The 23,321-nt window shown below is 42.1% G+C and overlaps 1 protein-coding gene across 1 annotated transcript in view; it reads right to left on the reverse strand.

The window, feature by feature from the left end:
* The window catches only part of SEMA5B (semaphorin 5B), a 201,912-nt gene that overhangs the window by 112,193 nt on the left and 66,398 nt on the right, over positions 1-23,321 (reverse strand). The window contains exons 4-5 of the mRNA XM_054278238.1: positions 17,714-17,919; positions 3,332-3,431 (exon numbers count right to left, since the gene is read on the reverse strand). Of these exons, the coding sequence (XP_054134213.1) occupies positions 3,332-3,431; positions 17,714-17,867 (254 nt within the window). The 5' untranslated portion in view covers positions 17,868-17,919. The remainder of the gene's footprint in view (positions 1-3,331; positions 3,432-17,713; positions 17,920-23,321) is intronic.

Genomic DNA, 23,321 nt, shown 5'->3' on the forward strand with positions numbered 1-23,321 from the left:
AAGTCAAATATTTCCCTTAGGACTTCCCAGCCACCCTCTGTACAGTCATTTGTTTGGGTGCCATCCTCCTGTTGTCCAAGCTGTTTCCCTTCAGCTTGCTGTTGTGCCAGATTGTCACACGGTGTCTCAACCACCCTCCTTCACACCTTTTATGTTGTCCTCACCAGGGAGCTCTTGTGAAGTATGATTTTTGGCCTGCTTCCAAGCAGGGTCTTTCACTTTACTGGCTTCTGTCTGTGCCCAGCCAGCAATGAGACAATCTTGAGGAGTAAGGCTCCTTGAGGAGGTGGAATGTCACAGCTATACCATGTCCCTCCTCCACAAAACTCACACTCCCTGGGGCCTGGGCACCCTGCCTACAGCACAGGTGACACAGCAGAGCACAGCTTCTCCAACAGACAGGTGAAATCACTGTGACTGTATTTTCAATTTTTTTCTCACTAATAATGAGGTCTAGATTATAGTTTTCCTTCCCATTAAAGTAAGCTCAAATGGCGATCGCTTGTGCTCAAGAGCTGAAAAAAAGCAGCAAATATTTCAAAACAATCACTCATTCACAGAAGAAAAACAGTACATTAAAACACTAACACTATACCCAAAACAAAAACAAAACATGTGAACTGTGAGTCAAAATGAAGGTTATGAATTTTTGAAATGTGTGTTTTTATACTTAATGAAATGTGACTCATAATATGGGGAGTGTAGATTTACAATGTTCTAAACTATTCATATCCTTTCTCTCAAGCGTTTGGATTTTACAAATGATGTGACAAGTAAATACGTTGCTTAGAAACCATGGTGGGCTTTTGAAACTAATTCTTTTGTTTCTGGTTTTTTAACTTGGCAGGTGTTTGGTGCAGTGGAGTTATCAAACTCCTCTGGTTTACTCTCAGACAGCACCAGTCATTTAAGGAGGGCTTTTAGATAAGGATAAAGCTTAAAAATCCAAGCCTCATGTTATTCTAGCTCCCTGTCTGCATGGCATACCCTGAATACCTCTTACAGTTTCAGTCACACTGTGTCCAATTCCTGAAACCAAAAACTCTTGTGAACCCCCGGGTTTTCTAGGAAGTATTTTCTATGAAGCTTTGAAACACAGGACAAACTAAGCCAAAGAGATGCTGTGGTGAGGTCATACTGCTTTTAAATAGAGACAGACAGAAGCAGTCTGAAATAATTTATAACTCTATCATCTAAGAGAATGTTAACCAGGAAATTGAGAAGTGGGAGTACTTATAAACGCCACCCTGATCCCAAACTCCTTCCACAACCCCAGAATAGCTGGCATTACTACTAATATGATCTACAGCAGCACATTTAAACATGGTTAACATTTAAATTTAGGTTTCATAAATTACACCCTGCAAAGATGGATAGAGACAGCTCCTATCTCTTTGAGGTATTGTTTCATTTGCAAATTCAAGCAGATGGTGCACGAGCAACTAATGACTCAAAAAATCACCCCTAAAAATAGTCGAGGACAAGGTGTGGATTTATCAGGGAAGGAGGGAACAGAAAAGGCTTTACTTCCCCTTCCCATTTCTCAGGCACAGCTCCAGCAGGAGCTCAGTGCACCCAGAGCCGTACAGCAGCAAGGACCCCATCCACACCCCATTTTCAAGAATCTCTCCCTGTCACCTTCCACAGGGTGGAGTTCAGATGAGGAAATGGGTTCAGCTCTCCCCACTTTCTCCACACCAAGCATGTGTATCCAACCAAAAAAAAACCACCCTGGGAAATGACATCTTCATTAAATGTACCCTGCACCGCTCAGCGCAGCCGTGCGGCACCACTGAAACGTTCAGTGTCCCAGTCAGGTGGGTAGTGCTTCATGAAAACTGACTTTTCCAAGCAAATTCTATAAATACTTGTCACTGCTTCCTCATGAGGCCGTACCCTGCAATATAGTGTACCTCCAGCGGGAAGCCAGCTTTGCTGTCACTCCCCTGTTTGTGATGATGTTGTACCCCTGTCTAACCAGGCTCGTACAGACTCTCAGGGAGGCAGGGAGTCCCTCCAGGATGTGCTGTGGGGTTTGGGGAGGGATGAGGGACTGCGTGGAGGAAACCTGCCATGCAGCCCAATTATGTAAACCACAAACTCCTCAGAGCACCGTGCCTGAGCAATGCCTGGCAGAATGCACTGTTCACAGCCATCCCCAAAGCAATGCTGTTCTGACGTAATAAATATTAATAATTTCTGGTTAAAGATCCCAGCACAAGTAAGCCTCAGCTTGAAAAGTAAAATGTTACTCTATGAAAAGCAGGAGGGCCTCTGGCAATTTGAACAGCTACAGGAAGGTAAATGTTATTATTTACTGCACATATACAGGCAGAAAATGTGTATTAAATCACACTTCACTTGTTTCTGTGAAGCATAAAACTCTCCTTCTCTACATATCTTGCTGTTTTCTCTTGCTTGTACCATGAGTTCTTCCACCTCTGTTCCTCATGTCCCTGTCCTCTACTGCTGAATACACTGGGAAGAAAGCACTCTCCCTCCATTTTTGTTAAGAGCAGAGACTGATACCACAATGTTCTAAGTGTTATACTTTAACTGATCTGTTAGCCCATGCTTAGTATCTTTTTGTTTTTTGGCTTGTCTTATCTCTTTATTATGCAATGAAAAATAGTTGCTGTTGGGACTTGTGACTGAACCACTTCTGACATATATTATTTCGCTGAAGCATAGCTCTTTTCTCCATTACAAATGCAGCTCTAAATTTGTAAGACCTCGCCTGTGCTTATGTGTTTCCCCTCTCCTCTTGTGGCATCCTAAATAAAAATAATATTTAAAAATAAAGGAAAATATATGATAATTATATACAACGGGCTAGAAGAAAGAGTTGCACCAGAACACACTGGGTGAGGATCTGACTACATCAGCCAGATGAAGCTACCAGATTCTGAAGTGGATTCTAAGACAGAAGAAAGCAACCATTTACCTTGGCTCTATCACTTACTCAAAGGTGTGTAGATGAACCTGGTTCTGAGTAAAAGTCTTGCCATGGCAAATAAACCATAAAGTCAAATTCTGTGCCGGCAGGGGGAAGATGCAGAATGATTTACTGTAGCTCTTCTAACATTCACAATACTGAGTGAGATGCCAGCATTCTGCTTCATTAACCAGTCATTTTGATAGCATCTTTTTTTTCTTTTTAATTGTAGTAATTTTCTCTTCTTTGCAATTATACTGGATGTCTAAATCCCTCTACATAAATTGTAGCTTTCTTTTTGAGGGGAAACTGGCCACATAAGCTGGATACACACTCTCCTCTGAAGCCAGAACCTGAAGGGAATGAGCTTGAGCAGTAACCCTAGATCATCTTTACCTTGCTCCCACAATGAGCTGGTTCCTGTTGGCATCCAGTGCAAGCTGAGAAAAGTCATGCACACCTGGATAGGTGAAATTCGACACCCAGGGCTTCAGATCTGCAATGGAAAGGAGAAAGCAGAAAACAGTAAAGCTGCTCCATAAGCAGTGAATTCACCCAGACATCCACTAATGGATTTCCCACTGAGTTATCTGTCAGGGGAAGGCTAATTAATAACCTCTTTAAAGGGTTTCTATTTATTCTGATTTTCGGCAGAACGTGCAAAAAACCCACACATAAACACAAGACCGTCCCAGCAGTTATTTTCACATCCACAATGGAGTGTCAGTATTGGTTTCAGAGACAACAGCAGCTCAATTTTACTAAGTTAAAACTGAGGAAACATCTTCAGTGTCAGGATTAAGTGGTGTAAAGGGATGAGGCTGCCTGCCATAACACTTCCCCAACCCTGTCTTCTGGGCTAATCAAAGGGAAACCGCTGCCTGCCAGAAAGGGAAGGTTGTGCCAACTGATGAAGAACCAAGTTAGAGAATACTAGTGATCGGCACTCAAGACCTGGCTGCTTCAATGACTGATTTTGCCTTCTCTTTCAGGTCTTAGGTTCTCTTCTATGTTTCACTTTACCTAGCATTTCACAGCCTATCAGCTAAATCCTTCCTTCATTTTCACATGGTGGGATGTTGGGTGTCATCACAGCATCTTTGTGACTGAGCAATTGCAAAGGCTTGAGACTGACTTTATCAACTGCTTTGGATTTGCCCATCTAGGCAACTGTCCAAAATGCAATCATACAGGTTAAGTGCAAAGCAATAGATCTGGCTACGCTTTGCTCAGAGAGACAAAGCTCTTTCAGAAGTAACATCTGTTAACATCAACTGAGCAATTTAGGGCAGGAAGTCCTGTTGTAAAAAACCAAACCAAAACAAAAAACCCCACATGTTTTAAAAGAAAAAAGGCGAATTACTACTTTTAGGGTACACTCAGGCATGATGCTAGGGCATTCACAGCATCCTATCTTTCAATACCACCACCAACTTTGACCTTGTGTATATTACAGATCACAGAATTTCAATTTCCCACCTTACACCTTTAGTGCACAAAATAACTGGGAATAGATTTAAATATGTCTTTCAGAAAGCCATCCAGCTTTACTGTGAGGACTTCTCTTGAGAATTCATTTTGTTAACTACTCTGGCTGTAAAATATATGGACAATACAAAATACCTCAGAGGGCAAGGCACAGATGAGACCAAATCAGCATTACTCTAATCCCTCTATGACCTGTTGACAAGTAGCCCTGTCTCATTCAAGGACTGGTTGTTGAAGATCCAGGAGGCTCAGCATGGAAGGTAATATCTCCTGGTCTCATGCCAACAGGATACCACTACACAGGCCGATGACCTGATGACTCATAACAATAATGATGCAGTTCAGACCAGTTCAAGACAGCTCTGAAAAAAACATGTTCCACTGTCATTTTATAACCCCAAAGATAAATGGAGAAGTCTCACTGAAGGCAGTCAGGTTCGAACACTTTGTTGCAGGCATTAGTTTCCCTTTCCACAGGGGCGAGAGGACAATGCTGATGAGGAATCTCACTAAGGCCTGTGGTGTCTTGGCATGCTTCACAGGATTACAGATGTGCAATGGTTTGAAACCTTTGAGGTAGGAATTTTTGTGGTGCAATTTCAAGTCCTTTCTCCCTCCAGGGATGGATGAACCTCAATCAAGCCCTTAAGTTAAAGAAACCTTAAGAAAACACATATAAGAAGTCTACCTGGCCTGCCTCTCTTTCCAAAGCAGGATCTTGCCATGGAGCTTCTGCCTCTTCCCCGAACACCACCATGTTTCAAAACAGCTCCTACAGTCCCTCACCACAGAGCTGGACACCCTCTGGCCTGGCCCCATGCCCTGCCTAACTGGACACTGCCAGGGCCCCTCCAACAGTGAGACCTCCATCCTCGCAATAATAAAAACTCTGCTGCTGGGGCTGGAGAGGGGCTGCTGGGGCTGCTTCAGCCCTTCTCAGCATTCCTGTCACACTGTGTAAGCACACACAACACGTGTACCCCCTCTGCTCTTCAATGAAAGGCATGAGTTAAGGAATAACTCCTCTAACCTTCAAGCATCCTCCTACACTCCTCTGGGACCCTTAATGATGTACTAGCACCAGGGAGGCACTGCAGTTTCACCTCTGGCATTCTCCTAATGGGACTCTGACTTCTTTTTCTGTAGCTCTTTAGCTGCAGAGACATTTCTGAGCCAAGCAGCAGAACCAGCAACAATAACACCTTTCAGGCAGGTTAGCTGGCTGACGTGCTGCAGATCTTCTGGCATTTCTCTTGGTGATGGGGGTAGGATTAGAGAATTGCTATATAATGATGATACCTTTTAAGAATCCTGCTTTTAGGCCATAATTTCTCTTGTCATTTTACCTCCTCTTTTACTGACTCTTTCCTACTAACTAACCCACTATTAGAGTGCAGTAGCAGGAAGAATATTTCTTCATCTGCTGCTCTAAGCAAAAGCTCATCACTTCAGAGAGGTACATTCATCAGTGCTTCCTTTTAATGGCAAGCTCTGACAAACTACAGGTAAAAATAATTTTATAAAAATTAAAGGCAGTAGTTTGCTTGAATCTTTCCAAGTTGGCTCAAATGTCAATCAAGCCCAAGAAATAACAGGCACTGTCTTGATTTGTATTAGTACTGCAGGTGGTACAACTTATAAAGAAACCCTTCCCAGTTATTAAATTAAAGGCTGAAAGGCATGCATCCTCATAGCAAAATTAAGCTTTTATAGGCATGTAGTTGGAGATTATTAAACCCAGCATGGTCCCACATAACAATGTATAAATGCAAGTCGTCAGAATTAATGCCAAATGGCACATTTTCCTTCCCAAACTTTTTTCTTCTTGTTAAGAGGGAATGCAACTACAACCAAGAATCAGCACATGAGTCTTTTTTCACTCAACACATTAAAATCTACTGCTCAGACCTCAGGCATCCCTAAAACATTTTCAACTTCACTCTGAAACTAACTCAGTACTTCAAGGTAAATGCTGCCTTAGATCCACCCCATATTAGCTGAAGTTTACACATATGGACCCAATGAACTCCAGAGATTGCTTGTATTTGACTTTCTTCTGCAGGTTGATTTTTCCAGTGCTGACTCTTTAATTTGGCTGGAAACCTTCAGTGCTGGGGTATGTTTACATTTGCAAAAGTATCTGTTTAAAAACAGTATGAAAAATTAAAAACCAAGGCTCTGACTTTGCATGTCGGCAGCAAGAGACGGAAAACTTGGAACCACATGGCTTAGGGGCAAAATGTTCATCAAGGCCTCCTTTGTGCTTCTCGTCTCTAATCATTTCCAGGGGGTTAAAGATCCGTGCTCTCACTTCCTCCACATGAAAACCAATGAACAAAAGTTTAATAGTTTCCAACGCCATCCATCTCCAGCTATCTGATTCAGAACCTCTAAGCTCAAGGTGGCTCAGGTATCCAGCTGCAAAGAAGACAAGGTTTTGAAGGAAATGTAAGTCTGCAGGCACAGCGGTGCTCAGCCATTCTGCAAGCCTAAGGCAGGGTGACAAGAGGCCCTCTGCCATTTCAGAGGGTGGTCCCTGCAGCCTCCAGCACACTGCTCTGCTCTGACTTCCTGAGAGCACAGGGCTGGGACCAGGATTACTCAGCTGCACAAAGCACAGCAAGCCAGTTTGGAGAAGCTGGGTTTAAGGGCCTGGTACAGAAGCTTTACAAATCATTGGCAGTTTTCCGCTGTGTTTGATGGGTTTTGGATCACCTTCTGAAGATATGGTAAACCTGGTAATACTTGAGTCTTCATCTCCTCAAAAGCAACTGCTCCCCAGCTCACCCTCACTCTGTGTTTTGGAGGAAGGAAATATGTAAAGACTGAGCTGAGGGTTCCCTGTCTGAAGGACAGCATTCACTGCTTCATCTCACTTAAGCCCCTTGTCACTCCCATCCCAGCAGGCTGTAACAGCTTTGAGTGTCCAGCACACATCACACAAGAGCAGAGATGTTAAATGCCCTGGCCTTGAAATTGCAAAGCCATTGTAGGTGCATGGAGTGTGGCTACCCACAGTGCTATTCAACAACAGCTCTTGCAAAATAATTCTCAGCGAGGATTTCCAATTTGAAGCAAAAGAAACTAAACTGAACAGGACCAAGGATTCTTTGTGTAAAATGAGGGTATACCCATGAGCACAGGCTAACCATGCTCCTATCCTAGAACTGCATGGAAAAGTTTCAAAGAGATCATAAAAAGACCTTTTGTGAGATAAATTCAGAGGGTCCCCATTCCAGAAAAGATAACCTGAATCCCATACCTTATGTAAGGCTCTGTAAAACAGGCTGATTCAATAGTAAAAGTTTGTGCAATGAAGTAGAGCATACATAGCACTTTGGACCTGTCAGACTCAATGGCAATAAAGAAGTACCTGTTCTGCAGATACTCAGACCTACTTTTGTGCAGTGCTAACTTGATCACACATTGAATGCTTCCCTTACTGCCTCAGCATGGTCTCTTTTAAGTTCTCTTGACTCAGCTTACCAGTTCAGGACATGCCTAATTACTGTGTGTGAGTATTGGAGCACTCCTGGCAAGGCTCAGATGACAGCCATGACTCCTGTAACTTGTACAATATCCCCCTTTGGTTTGCTTCAGCCTTGGCACAGGGCAGATGATGTATAGTGATTAAACCACTCAGTTTTATTTCAGACCACCCACTAGGCTGGAGGACTCTCAATATTGGATTTGAACCATGACCAAGAGATGCAAATGATATTGTAAAACAAGGAAAGGCCTCAGGCTCTCTTCTTGGTACAGACTGATGAAATGTCCCCTTCTCAGAATCTCTGCCATCTCAGACCATCCTCTGCTTCAATTATCCTCAGTATTCAGAGCCTCTCCATGAAGTAGGCAGATGCCTGCTAAGACTGAGGCCGCAGTTTCCATTGTGTGTGGGCCCCTGACCAGACCCATCAGAGACAAGGCAAACAAGGCTGTAACCAAAGCTGAGAAAGCTAATGATTACCCAGCCATGCTATCACCTGTCTTCTCAAATGCTGCAAGTGTGGACATTTCCAAGAATGCATAGACGTTCCAATGAAATTACAGCATTATCTTTATTGGACTGACAATGAATCATATTTTAATATCAGCTTCATTTTAAATTTTAGCTCTCAGTTGTAGGTCACACCACAGGTTAGTGCAATAGATTGTGGACATTAACTTTTACTCCCACTTCATGCTGAGTTTTAAGAGTAGCCTCCACAATGCAAAACCACTCCACAATTTAGCAAATTTATCAGGGGAGGGAGAAATCTTTTGCTGCACGGGCAGAGCTGAGCAAACAAATGTGTCAGCACTCAGAGCTCAACTTTACTTATGAGGCCAAAAACTCAATCTGGCTTTACCCCAGAAGTCCTCCTACACATACATATCACCCTGCTGTCTTGTCTTCCCATCACCACCTCCACCTCATTGCTGGTATTCTTTCTTTCTTTCTTTAAACCCGATCCATTGAAATCTTTAATTGTACATTAAATATGTCCTCATCCCAACTGCTGCAATTTCCAGCGTCATTGTCTTCTCAAATCTCTGATCTCCACTCATAACTCTGAGGACTTAGAAGGCAGTTGACAGAATACATGCCCTCCTACAAAATGGGCCAAACCAGCAGTTTCCTTCTCTCTCCCCTCAGTACCTAAACCCACCTCAGATGTTCTTCCAGCTCTCTCAGTTTCATGGTTTCATTCAGTTTATCCTTCTGACCCCATATTCACCTCTCCTCCCATTCCTGCTTTCTTTCCTAGCAGTCTTCACCTTCTAGACGTGTTTCTACCTCACTTCCTGCCCACTGAAACAATTTTTTCTGTCTTGACCAACTACAAAGCCCCTTCTCAAATGAAAGAGCAATGAACTAACCCATGAGTGGCCTGTGAGTCCCTGTGATAGCAGCTTGCAGTGAGCCATTCCTTTTCCATGAGATCCAAGAAGCAAGAGTTGCTAATGTCCCTCTCCAAACTGTCCTAGAATATGTGGATAGGAGATGATGGGAAAAATAAAGAATAAGACTTTTTTCTCTTGGTCGTGTAAAAGAAAGAATATTCCTATCCCTCAACTACCAAGGAACAGAACAGCACAGAAGAAAAGGCTCTGGCTTTTATCATCCTGAAGGAAAAAAGTCCCCAAATCAAAGACTCAAGTCTTGCCTCCACAGAACCATAAGAATCCCAAGAAAGATAGTAAAATTTAAAGATCTGGATGATTTTATGCCTTTTTCCCTTAGTGTCTACAACCTCTCTCTGAACTGATCTTGCTGAGCTTCTTCCACCCCAAGAGAGAGATGACAGCTGGAGATGTAGACATGGTCCCAAGAGCCCAAGAGCACTGACACAGGAGTTCTCTGTCTTGAGCAAATCATGAAACTATTAAATGTCTCAGTGGTTCCAATTGTTAAATGGGTTTAGGGATACTGGCTGGTGCATCAAGGCGTAATTATCTGTAATGCATGTGATATACAGGAAGCACTAAGTATTGCATATTGCATACCAAGCATTTTGACTCTTTATTTCCTAAATTTTAATCATTTCTTTAAAACAAGTGTTGCCAAATTGTTTTAATATGAAGAATAAATAATTTAGTCCAAACCAAATTTTTGCAAAAGTACAATTATAACTGCTTGTTTATTTACTTTTTATTATTAATATGGAACAGATGGCAAAATACACCAATATATGAGGAAGAACTCAGGGATTCAATCCCAGATGAAACAAACACTAAATAGTAAACATGAACTAGTGCTCATTTCCAGTATGGGACAGTGTGCTGGTAAATTGTCCTGGGGCCACCTCAAGGAAGGGTATTGAAGGACCGAGCAAATCACATTCCCAATTTGGCACATTTCTACATTGTGCAGCAGTTCTGTTCCATCAGAGAGGTCAGTCTCATCCCTTTCTGTTTCACTTGTGTTCCTTGTGGCCAATAAAGAGCAAGAGGGGATGCCACAGTGCTGCAAGAGTGGTGGATGTAGGTGTGTGTTCATGAGACATAAGCATGTCCATTTGCCCTGCCTGAGATTTTCAGGACCAAAGGCATGTGCCCACATAGCACAGGACTTTATGGAAAGAATAGACTTGGCTCTCCTCAGCTGGCTGCCAGCTGGGGCAAACACCACCCTGACACTTCCTCCTCTCCCCCAGAGCCTTGGCTGCAGCCCCACAGAGCACTGCACAGTGTCATGTGGCCACAGCCCTGTGCCCCACCACCCGCTGGTGAATCTCGGCTGAGCAGTGCCACACACAGCCCCACTGCGAGCAAACCCAAAGATTTCCTGTTCTCCTGAGGATGTTGCAGAGTGTTCGAGTATTGTGATCTGTTGTTTGCTGAGACAAGTCCTGCAGCTGTCACGCAATCTCCCTCACTGAGAAAGATCAAGTGAGTGCTCATACATCACTTGCAGCTTCCTATGACATTCTGATCAGTATAATCCTTTTCTTCAGACAAGAAAGCAACCTGCATCCTGGCCTCTACAACCACTGCAGTCCGATAGGGAAAAAAAATCAACACCTCTTTGTCATTATTCAAGGATCCCTCAGTCTCTCTCCTCCACACTTGGAGGCATTTTTTTTTCCACTATCCTTACAGCTACATGTCTAAATCAGCCACTTGTGCCAGCAGAGGTGGTGCTCAGGACAACCATTTTCACTAGTGAGAAGGTAGGATAAGGCAGAGAAAGCAGGGCTAAACTGTCCTTGAATTTTTCCTGCAGGTAACTAGATCTGCCAGAGAAGCAGAAGTGTCTGATTGTGGTGAACAGAAGCAGAAGGTGATCCTCTTTGCTGGCTAACCAAAGACTGAACTGGAGATGCCCAGTTTAATGCACAGTTTGTGCTGTGTAGCTGCCAGGCCTACGAGGACTCTTGTCTTCTGCAGACAAAACTCCCACCATGAGGCAGTTAGAGCAAAGAAGGAGAGCACAGACTGTGAATTCCTGAAAGACTTTTGAAATTAGGCTGTTCTCATAAGAATCAGTGTTTTAAATTGGAAACTGGCTAATAACAAACAACCCCACTGACTTCAAGAAAAGTACATATTCAGAACCTGACTGAGATGACACTATCTGTGGGCTTTCCAGGGTGAACTCTGTATGATAAAACAAGAATATTTATTATGAGATTGCTAGTACTAAGGGAACTTTATCAAAACATAATGCCATCCTTGAATGAAAGGTTTTAGGAGAATGTGCTATGTTAACAGTCACCAGAAACAGATGTGCTAAATAAATGAGGTCTGCTGTACCACTGCTGTTGTATCACAAACTTGTTCAGTTAGGGAACTATATTAAGTAAATTTGAAATTGAAAATGAGGTCTCTCCAAGGGATGTCTTTGTTTGGACTGAACCACAGAAAAAGAAGATAAGCACTTCACTTTAGATTTCCACTTTGTTCTTTTTCTCTGATGTGTGCCCGAAATCCAAAAAAAAAGGCTGCCCATCTCTATGTCCTAGATCCAGCCCCTGTGCCAAAGACAGGACCAGGCACATGCTGCTGTTAGCCTCAGTTACACCAGTGGTACCTCTGGAAAATATCAATCAGCTACTTTGTTGCTCACATGAGTTTTTCATGGCCTTGGTCCATGCAGAATGGTGACCTGAGTGCCTGCTCCTCCACACTCTGAGTCTACCTCACTCAATCCTGCTACTGAGGAAGCCTCCCTCCCATCAACACCACCACTCATGTCACAGGCTGCTCCTTCCCTTGAGCTGTTGTACCTCTTTAGAGTTTTACCTTCCCTCACTCCCATATGTTAAGTTACTTGATCACTTCAGTTCCTGAATCTTCACTGCAAAGTCTTTCTTTTCTCTCCTGCTTCTCATGATTCATTCCATCTAAAGCATTTTCTGAATGAAAGGCATTCTTCCAACCCTCCCTTTCTTCCTGAGGTCCCAAGAAACAGCACACTGAGTAATTTTTTCAATCAAATCTCATTGCTATTATTTGTGAGGTGCCTTGGACATCATTAATGAGGAAGTCGTAAAGAACTAGCATAATTACTATTACAATTATTATTTTGGAATAAAACATATATTAAGAGCAGTTGGGTGTATTTTTCTGAAGTTTTGCCTGAGAACAATTATTTCCCTAACTACTGTATATTTTTGGCTTTATCAGTCATAATTTTCAAACAAATTCTAAATCAAATCGAAATAAGATAGTTCTAGTTTCCATTTGCCACAGCTCTGTTTTTCAAGATTAAAAGTAAAATTGCCACAAGCCTTGCTTAATGGAAACAAAATCCATACTGAAATGCAATGAAGGTCAAATATTCCAAAGCACCCACAGGATGCCACCAGTTTCCAGTTGAAACTCCGTCATTAGTTAATGTTTGGGCTCCCTGCATGGAGAACCAAGAGCAGCAAGGCTATGAGCTAGAAGGCAATTCTCCCATAATGTATTGTGCCTTCCATTAATGCTTACATACACCTCTAATACTTCACCTCACAATCTTCATCCTTCTTTAACTAAAATTTTGGTTTGGATTGTCAAAATCTCACATGCTCGAGAAAAGTGTATATCTTGACCAGAATTTCCTATGGGGCTTTCCCAGCTGGCCTTTGGAGTTGATGAATGCTAATGTACTTTTTTCCCATCAGTATACAGTAAAGGGAATAATGTATTAGTGACCAATTCAACAACAGTGGGAGTGTTTGGTGAAATGTCAAGAACTTTCTACATAAATAAATCATACCTTATTATCCTTCAGCCCACAAAGTTAAAATAGCTTTTGCTTTCAATACAAGAAAACATTTAGCTGCTCTCCACAGGTTTCAGTGTTTGAAGCTGGACACATTTCTATAAAATGTTGTTTAAAGAAATAAAATATTGAGAAAATGCATAGCAAGCTGCATTCAAGTCACCTGAATCACATTTATCTGGTAGGAGGTAATAATTACAGACAGTCTGAAGTAAACTCCCAGATTTAAACATTCCCAAACTAAATCACTTTGAAAACCTGAGGCAACAGACAGAGCAACTTGTCTGCATCTAGGTGAGATTGAGGATTAGACAATGGATCACATGCCACACATTGAGAACTCACACTGGCCATGATGGTACAGTTTGCAAAGCCCAGATTTGCAGTCCTGAGGAGACCTAAGCTATTTAACCAAGTCCACCTCCGTCCTGTGTCTCCATATGGGATCAGCTGAAGGGTTTTTACGGATGAAGAAAGGCTGCAATTATTAAAGCAGGGACAAATTATGTTCTTCCAGCTTACCCTAACTGCCATGACCCAGGGGGGAAAGTCCTGAGAGACAGAACAGAGAAAAACCTGTGAAGTTATCATACTTTTTCCTGAGCATACTGATTTACTGGATGAAATTAATAAGAAAAAATAATGGAAAGAACTGCAAGTGGAAACCTGTCTACAACTCATTTCCAGTGAAGTTGTGAACATCCAAATGATTCACATAACATCGATGAGTTTGCAAAGTTTTAAGCACTTGGTAAACAAGATGAAGCCAAACACTCTGCTGCCATTACAAACATGAGTGCACATCCCTCATGGCTCTGGCTCTTGAAATAACAAACCTTATATAGGAAGGAAGATTTAACATGGAAGATGTTTCTGGTTTTCCCAAAAGGCACGTTACAAAGGAGCTCCAAATGTCTTTAAGGAATAGCAAGAGTGTTTTATATCCAAGAAAGAGCTGTACAACAATGAAGTATACTGCTGGCAGCCAGGACAGTAGGACACAGGCACTGCCCAATTGGAAATGCAGGCACTGATCTATTGACAGTATAACCCATACAGAAAAAACGAGAAATATGAACATGATTGACAAGAAGTAGAAACAAATTCTCTGGTGTTTGGCTTACCAGAGTGGACCACAGGGGAGCTATGCTGGAATGACAAACTGTTTTGTGAAATGGGACTTGGAAGCATGTGTACACGCATGTATAAATAAAAAGGGATGCACTAAGAATACACTTGACTTGTTTTGCCGAATTCTCAACTCACTGAAAAACAAACAAGCATGCAACATCCCTAATGTAGCTACCCACTAACAGTCAAATAGGTAGTAAGACCCAGAAACAGCCTCCTGGAAAGTAGAAGATCATTTTCTTATTGATCTAACAAGGGAAATCAAACTTTAACTGGATTTCCTATAAGCACAGAGTAGAACAATCTAATTATGAAAAGTCCAAACTGGGTATGTTATTATTGCTGGAACTGTACAATGAGCACCATTTATAAGCCCCAGGGAAACTGGGGCACTGTTGTGATAGTTTGGTACTGTGCAAACACACAGGAAAGTGTTGCAGCACAAAATTCCTGTTGTGTCCCTCAGGATCTCCATGCAGGCTGTGAGGATAAACCATTCAGCTCATGTTCCCTCCCCAGCCCACATCTGTCCTGGCAGAGCAATGTTATCTTTAGCATTTAAAGTGTGTACATCTAGAACCAGAATGCATGCCCCTTGACTTGTCTAGGCCATTTTCTCCATGTCACATGTAATAGCACAAATAATTTTGGGAATGGAGTCTGTAAAGAAACATTTCTTCAGGTCTGAACATAGCTAAAGTAAAAGCATTTTACATACGTATTAAGCATTTTACACACATATTATCCTTTCTGCTTAAATGGGTAGGACACGTACTGGGTTCTGTCTTTCTTACCCACTCTCATAGCAAGACAAAGACATAGAAAGCCAATCAAACAGATGATTGGCTAGTGTGGATGAGATACAATAAGAACATAAAAATACAGAATTTCTCGACAAATAAGGGGAAAATAGAAAGAAGTTTTACTTGGATTCTTCTACAACAAGGACATTATCCAACTGGATGCTAAGAATATAATCTAGGGGTAAAGTATAATAAAAAGAGACTGAGCACAAGCAAAGTGGGAACTGAAGCCTAGAGAACACAAAACATGGTATGGCATCCTATTTGTCTGGTGATGGGAAGCCTGGTTAGCAAGGTTGTGAAAAAGAAGTTATTCAACCCCTTTGTAACATAAACTGTTTTGTTAGCCTATTCATTCTGGCAGTAAATTAATGTACCCTGTATGACTGAATGGTCACAGGCCTTATTATTATTGTGGCCCATCCACAGAAAATTGCTGGTGTAACATAATCCCTTCCCCTGGCAGCAGGAGCATCAGAAGGGCTCTGCTGGGGTCACTCCTTCAGTCATTACACACTCCCATTGTGTAGCGGGTTCTGATTCATGAGTCCATGCATCTGGAGAGCCACAGAAAGCCCCTGAGGCACACTGTTAAGCAGAGACATCCTCAGAGCAATCTGGGAACACCACATAAAATTTAGATTTCCCTACTTGTCTACCATTGCAGCCTAAACCTGCATGTGCTGGCATAAGAACAGGGTATAGCTTTAAGAGAAATCAGATTATGAACTGAGATGTGGTTTTGGACATGTGAGCCCTCTTCACCAGGCCTTATGTGCAGTGGACAAAAGACGCCTTTAATTTAATTCCTACAGTGTATTTTCCAGCTGAGCTTTGCAGCAGAAAATACAAGATGAAACTGTATCATGAACAATCACAAGGAAACAGGTGCTGTGAAAAAACCATAACTCTGAATCTAACTTGGGTTTAAGAATCTCAAATTATAATCTCGGTCATTTTCTTAATGCATCTGCAATTTAAATCTTTCTTTCTTTTGCATAATTGTCAGGTTCTAATGAACTCCCCAGTTTTTGCCCTCTATCATTGAAAGAAGGAATGGAACAAGAACAGTGAAAGAAGAGGACAGCTTTTTTTTTCCTGTGAAATATTCATGCGTTATTAAAACAAACAAACTGGCAGATTATGAGTGTGTTTACACAGACATCAATTCTGCAGAGTAGCACTCATATTGAGTGCCCACCAATTCCTCAACTTCAGGAACTGGGGCTTTTAACATTCCCTGCAGAATGATTTACCTCAATGCAGGATTGCACAGACACATCGTCTGTAAACTCAAAGTTTGGTGCTCCTGGTTAATAGAGAGAGCAAGATTTTTTCTCTTTTCTGTACCTACAATATTCTCATAACTTTTTTATTTACTGAATTGAATTTCATTGTTTTTTAACAGCAAGGACTTCTCCTTTTGGCCCTCCCCACTTAAAACAGATGGTTAGATTTATTTAGCAACTAAAATCGAGGCTTATTTGCCAGACCAAGGTTAGAGCCAGTGCTGTATCATATAGGCTCAAAGATTCTGCTAATTTATTTTAATCTACTTAAACCTTTAAGGCATGGATAATGGAAAACAGACAAGAAATCCCTTAAACTTTCCAAATTAAGAGACAAGAGTTTTCTCCTCTGTGAAGAATAGTAAAGCTCTCTAGAAGAACCCTGAAAGGTCAGCAAGGAAGCCTTTGACTACTTTCTTCCTGGAAACCCTATCTCAAAGGTCACAAAACCACAACTGAATTGCCTTTAGCAAAGAACCTAACTAGAGACACATTGCAAGGTACTCAATTGCCTTTAGCAAAGAATGTAACTGGAGATGCATTGCAAAGTCTTAAATGGGAACCAAAATCGATATTCCAACATTTCAGAGGAAACCATTTTTAGCAAGGAGACTCAGCAGCTGCTGATGCTGGCACACTGAGTTGAACACACTAGTATGGAGTGAATTTTCAAATAATGGTGGTACCAATATAAAGATCTAGCTGCTGTGTGGATAAGTGGACAGATTATCCAGACAACAATTGAGAAGTACATGACATGAACGTTCATGGAAAATCTGAGTGGATAAGGACAAGAGAAATCCCACGCTTCGAAAGAACAGGAAAAGAATTGGCCATTGCAACACAAAGGCTCCCTCTCACATTCAAGTTAAATGCCCAGATGAAGGACAGAAAAACTACTAGTCCAGGTGACAAATACATAACAAAACCAAACCAAACCAGGAATGCTACAAACAAAAGCACAGCCACTCCCTGCAATTTTTAATTGACTCATTTCTCTTGCATTCAAGCGTGTCCAAATTCTCTATCACATTTCACTTATTAAGTGTCTGGCTCCAGCAAGCCAGGTGAAGCATTATTGAAACCAGTTAGAGAAAAGGAAACTGAAACACAGTTCCAGCATGGCACAAGATTACAGGGAGCCTGTAACAGAGTAGAAAATTGAGATTCTTAGACCAGTAGTCCCAAAATGGCCTGGATTAAGTGACTGCTGTGAAACCTCAGAATTAAAACACTGTAAAGCATCAAAGGGAAAAGGATTCGTCAGGCCACTTCCCCTGGCCTGTGGATCAGAGTTGTAAGGAAAAACAGCACAGACTAAACCTAAATGGATCATCCAATTGGAATCTGGAACAGGAATAGAAGCTCTTACCTTCAAAAGCAATTGTGGGGTGTTCTTTCCTAACACATTGCTGATGTTCAGCTTCAGTGTATTCAGGTGCATTCTGTGATGCTGAGAGATGAAAAGCAAGAAGAAAAAGGCTTGGCAATGACAGGGAAATGGCCTTTAATCTTGAAACAATCATGACTGAAGGGCGGCTGCAGATCTAGCTTCCAAGACAGGCCCACGGAGAATACCTGAAATACAAATAATTCCTCTTTCAGAAAGGTTCCACTTTCAGAAAGGCAAATGCTTGTCCAGAGTGTGTAACATGGGGAAGGGTGGAGTTCCCCTTTCCTACCAACCCTACTTGTGCTTAAGTATGTAAGGTAATATTCCACAAACAGCACAAAAAACCACACCAACAAAAATAAAAAATAAAAAAACCCACCCCAATTTACAACCATAAAGAAGGGAAGTGTACAGCTCCCTAAACACCTATCTCTGTGTACCCTTGGGGTCTGTGTCTTATAAAGCATCTGGTGTGCAATGACTGGCGCCAACAACATGAAATTTTCAACTATCGCAGGTGTAAATGTTTCCCCCAGTGTGGACAACTCCCTCCTCAATTTCAAAATGTGTCCATGGTAAATTCCATGCTAAATTCAAGAAATCGCTAAGGAAAGGCCAACATCAGTCACCATGAAAACTGTGTTCTAACATGTGATTCATTCTGCTTTGAGTGTCTTGAAACAAAACAAGCCAGTATAAAGGTCTTGCCGGGAAAGTGCTAATTGAGGTAACATAAAAGTTAGAATAATCTGAAGGGGAAAATGGTGAGAAGTGAGTTGATTGCCTTCATTATTATGGGATGCTATAGCTCCCAGTCTATACAAGAGCTGAGGCACAGCTCAAGAGGAGGAGCATCCACTCTCAGGCGAGGAGAGAGGAAAGTCATGCCTTTTCTACGTGAGTATTTTTAACAACAGTAGCAGTAAAAGCACAGCTCTAAAAATTCTCCCAGGCCTACCAGGCCTGAGGCAGAGGACGGAGGATTAATTAGCCCATGCCACAAGCACCCCAAGACGATGCTGCAGCTTAAGAAAATCTGCATTGCTAAATTTAATCTTATTGATGTGCATAGTATATTTTCCTATGTGACTTTGTTCAATTATTGCAAGCACGTGTTTTCAAATAAATAGAGTCTCCTACCTTTAAATCTTATCTAGTGATAAAGCTAATTCTGATCAAACTCACACATAATGAGATTTTCAATTCCTGCAGATGTTATTCATAAATTTAGTGTAACAGTCAACACCTGCAGTATCTGATACCTCTATATATTTGTGTTTGGAGTCTCTAAAACATTTTCAGTGACCCAAAATGGGCAGGCTGATGGCAGGTAACATGAGGCACTGATGCACAATGACAGGATTGTGGCTTGGAGCAAACTCCAATATAGAGGACAATATTGTGACATCAAGGAGTTGGAAGAAACTTTTAAAGGTCTTCAGGCATCACAAGAGCAATAAGGGACTGCTTACACCAGAAATGGGAGACAGTTGGTTTGAAAAAATGGATCTTGTGTTTTATTCTTGACTGTATTTCTGTGTGATTTTAAACATGCATAAAGATGAGTTGCCAGTGCATCCATTCTGCACGTCCTCAGCAGCAGCTCCATACCTCTGACTGAAAATAGCATTGGCATTCAGGGCTCAGGGTAGTTCTCGGGACTTGGTTTCCCAACCAGTGTGAGTGAGACATTACAACATTTCACATTTTTTCCATCCCCATATACATGCAGATTTTATGCAGTGACATATAAAATCTCTTTCCAGCTCTCCAAAAGAGGTTCTACAGCACTTTACTACGGAGGATGACTGTTTTGAAAAACACAGCAAATATAATGTTAAATTAAGAAATGGGACTGGCAGAAGGAAGAGATGTGAAATCATTTAGAGCTAAGGCCAGCACAGCATTAAGCACAAGCATACTGCAGGGTGTACACCACTGAGTACTGTGGCACCTCACATGATGGACATGTTGTATGAGCCACACTATGATGAAGCTTCACATTATATTTTCAGCCACTGGATTAAATGATCCTTTTTTTCCAGTAAAAATCCAGAAATGAAGCACAGCACAGAGATGTGAAGGCCAGGGAGATGCATTTTGTATAGCTTTCAGATACACTTAAAGTCAAAGCCAAACTTTCCTGAGATAGGAGATGGTTGTTGTGGGAAATGCACAAAAGGCAAAAAGAACTTTTTCATTGTCAGATATCCTTGCTGGAAACTGGAAAAGACAGTCATAGAAATCTCACTTTATGCACGCTCTACTACTCCCAGTGCAGCCATTACTGGCTAATCCTAGAAAGAAGGTACTAAACTAGACAGACTTCTAGTCTGAGCCAACATGGCCATTTTCATGTACTAATCATCCAAACAATGATCTCAAGCTAGGTGAAAAAAAATCTTAAAACAAAGACACTTGATAATGTCCTATGCTCATGTGCAATCAGCAGATGAGTGAATTCAAGTTTCACACTCATTATGGTCATGAAATTATAAAAAGTTGCATACAGGGAAGCTTCATAGCATCCCACAGCCTATTCTGTGCCAAAGCAGAGTACATTTACTAGTGTTTTGTCTGGACTAGTTGTAAAATGTGCCAAGTATCTGGATTTCTGCCACTTTCCCTGGGAGATTTTACCACAGTCCAAGAGACTTCAGTGTTCCTTAGAAAGCTGTAACCAGTATTTGGGGTAAAGTTCCATCTTCTCTTCCTTATTGTCATAGGGAAATCCAAAGTGTGCATGAAAATAATGGTTTTGAACTTGAAGCGGAAAGTAATAAATGACCAAAGCAAGGTGAAAAAGGAACATGTAAAAAACTCACATCCTTCACTGTGTTCTGTACCTCCTACATCCAATTGCATTCATCAGATGTGTAGAGCATTTGTGTGCTGGAAAGTTGAGGAAAACCAGTGTCATGTGCAGCCCTGAGCTGGTGTGTAACTGGAGTCAGAGTCAGTGGGAAATGCCAGCTTGATCAAGGGCAACAGAAGTCAGAGCCCTAGAGCTGAACAATATTGAGACAGTGGATAACACTGAAAAATATTAGTCCTTCAACCTGTCCTTTCCCAGGCTTCCTTGTTCACTTTTTCTCAGTATTTTAAGACTCTAACTTGGTAATTCTCAGCTGCAGCAAATTCATTTCCAAAGAGAACCCCACACTTCTAATATGAAGCAGTGCCATGTGCAAGCACAGGTCAGCAGTATGCCAAAAGCAAGCTCATAACTGCCTGGGAGAGTCCAGCAGTTATGAAGTGTTTTAGTGAAATGAAATGTTTTCATTTTACTGGAGGTGGCCAAACCCAAGCCTCCCATTTTGCCCAAGCTGCAGATTTTCCCTGTGAAGCCTGGAGTATGATCAGTGCTTAGGGCCAGTCTCCATCCAGACTGCTAAAACGCTGCACATCCCAAGCACATCCCAGAGTAGTGGTGCTTTGCAGTGCTGGAACTTGCCCTGGCCTTAAGCCATTTAGATACAGTTAAATACTATAAAAAGAGCTGTCCTTATTAGACTGTCTGCTCAGAATGGCTTAGGGCTCAAGAAACCAGTTGTCAAGGTTTCAGTGCAGATGAGAGACAAGAGCTCAAATCCCTGGTTAAACTGAAATCTCAGACAGCACACATCATTTCAATTCTTTATTTGCTCATCTTGATGCAAGTTACCACCTTGGCTACTCTTCTCCCTGGTTCAATGCCGACACAATAAAAAGAGATAAAAATGTCCAAAAATATTATCTGTCCAAGTTTATCTGCCTTGTCCCTCATGAAAGCTGTCCTCTGAGCCTCTGCAAAGCCCCAAGGGCCAGTGATGGGGCAACTTTCTCCCCTTTTCTCTCCACCCAGTGAATCCCTACAGCCCTCTGACAGAAGAAGGTTGATAAATTCAGGCTATACTGGATTTGGTGACATTTGCTCCACAGTCAGGTATTTTATAGAGCACCACTTCTGCCACCATCCTCTTGTCTCTTAAATCAGGCTATCTCAGCTCACTGGCCTCCCTGCCTGTAGTGGCAGTGGCAGGGGATGTGCAAAGAGCAGCTCCATCTGGGAAAGGCAGGAGGTCTGCGCACTCAGAGCATCTCCAAAGCTGAGATTTGCACCCTCAGTGCCTGTGTCAGCACAAACCCCCTCTGCCTGCCCACCTCCCAGCCAGGACATTCCATGGCAGCCCAGAGGGACAGGGTATAATTCTGCTTTGCCTTGTGGCTTCACCCCAGTGCAAGGGCAGCATTCAGGGGTTTGCCCACAGTCCCTCCCTTATTTATTGCCAGGGCATGAGTCTTTTCCAACTCACCCCGTATTGTATCATTGCAACTCCATTGATTTCACAGGAACTAATCCTGATTTACAGAGGGTAACTCAGATCAGGCCCCTTTTGACTAAAGCTTTGTGTCTAAAAGAAAAATACCTTCAATCAATCTTCAGGGCTTTAAAACAAAGCACACTTTAAAAATGGCTGTACCAGGAATTCATATCCTGCTTTCCTCTGACTGTAACTATCATTTTGACTTAATAAAATGTGACAGTAAAGTTAAAGGATAAAAGAAAATGCTTCATCTTTCATTTTAAAGGAAAGACATGCCTTTAAAAAAGACTAAAAAAGGAGCCTCCTGCAAAAGCTTTAATTCTTCTGTTCAGGATCTTTTGTGATTGCCACAGTTATGGTTTTATTAGACTGGGATAGCAGAGGGAAGAGGTGCAATGGAAAGATGTGGACATTAAAGTATTCAAAAAAGTATTGGAAGAATAAGGGAAATAAATATAAACATTGTAAAGAAAGACAGCTCAGAAATGTGGCTATGACAGGCTGGCACAGGCAGCTCTGCCCTAGAAAACAGCTCCAAGACCAACAAAACTATGGTCCTTTATTCATCTGGTGCTCCTCACGCTTCCCTCCCTCTCCAGCTGGAATCCATCCCACCCAACTGGCTCCAAGGGCCATTCCACACTATCAAAGGAAAAGCACAGCTTTTCCCTCTGCCCCTGGCCACATGCACACACTCAGCCCTCAGCTGTGCCCATGGATCTGTCTTACAGCCAAAACATGCCATGCTGCACTTCATGTCCAGAGGCCAAATCTCATATGCACCGTTAGACTGGACTTGTGGATACTGAGATTCTCTCACTTACTTACTTTGTGAGGCAAATCTATGGAAATGGTCACACTCTGGCTGAGATGAGAATCTGTGAAGAGATCTTGTTTTGCTTTAATTAAACCACCCTACAGTCTTCAGAAGAATTGGTGAGCTCACTTTGGATTTCATGGCAGTTTATATGCCAAAGGTCTTGCTCTGACTGTCACCAGGCTTGTGTGTACCCATCTTGTTCAGGGCTTCCCATGGCCTCAACTGCAACATCTCCTATGAGTCTCACACTGATCTTGCTCTCACAACACCCCAGGAAGACAAACCCACATTTTCACACATATAATCCAAGGGTTATCTTCAAACCCCCCTGCAATTCAGCAGCAGGGTGCATCACAAGTGTGTGCAGGCAATTTGCTGTCTTGTGGCAGAGCAGAAGCTTGAGCTCCATGCTGACCCCTCTCACAGCTCCTGCCTCACAGAGTCTGCAGGACACCACTGG

Source organism: Melozone crissalis, unplaced genomic scaffold, assembly GCF_028551555.1.
Source record: "Melozone crissalis strain CALT ecotype California unplaced genomic scaffold, PUWL_Pcris_2 ptg000023l_1, whole genome shotgun sequence".
Classification (NCBI taxonomy): Eukaryota; Metazoa; Chordata; class Aves; order Passeriformes; family Passerellidae; genus Melozone; species Melozone crissalis.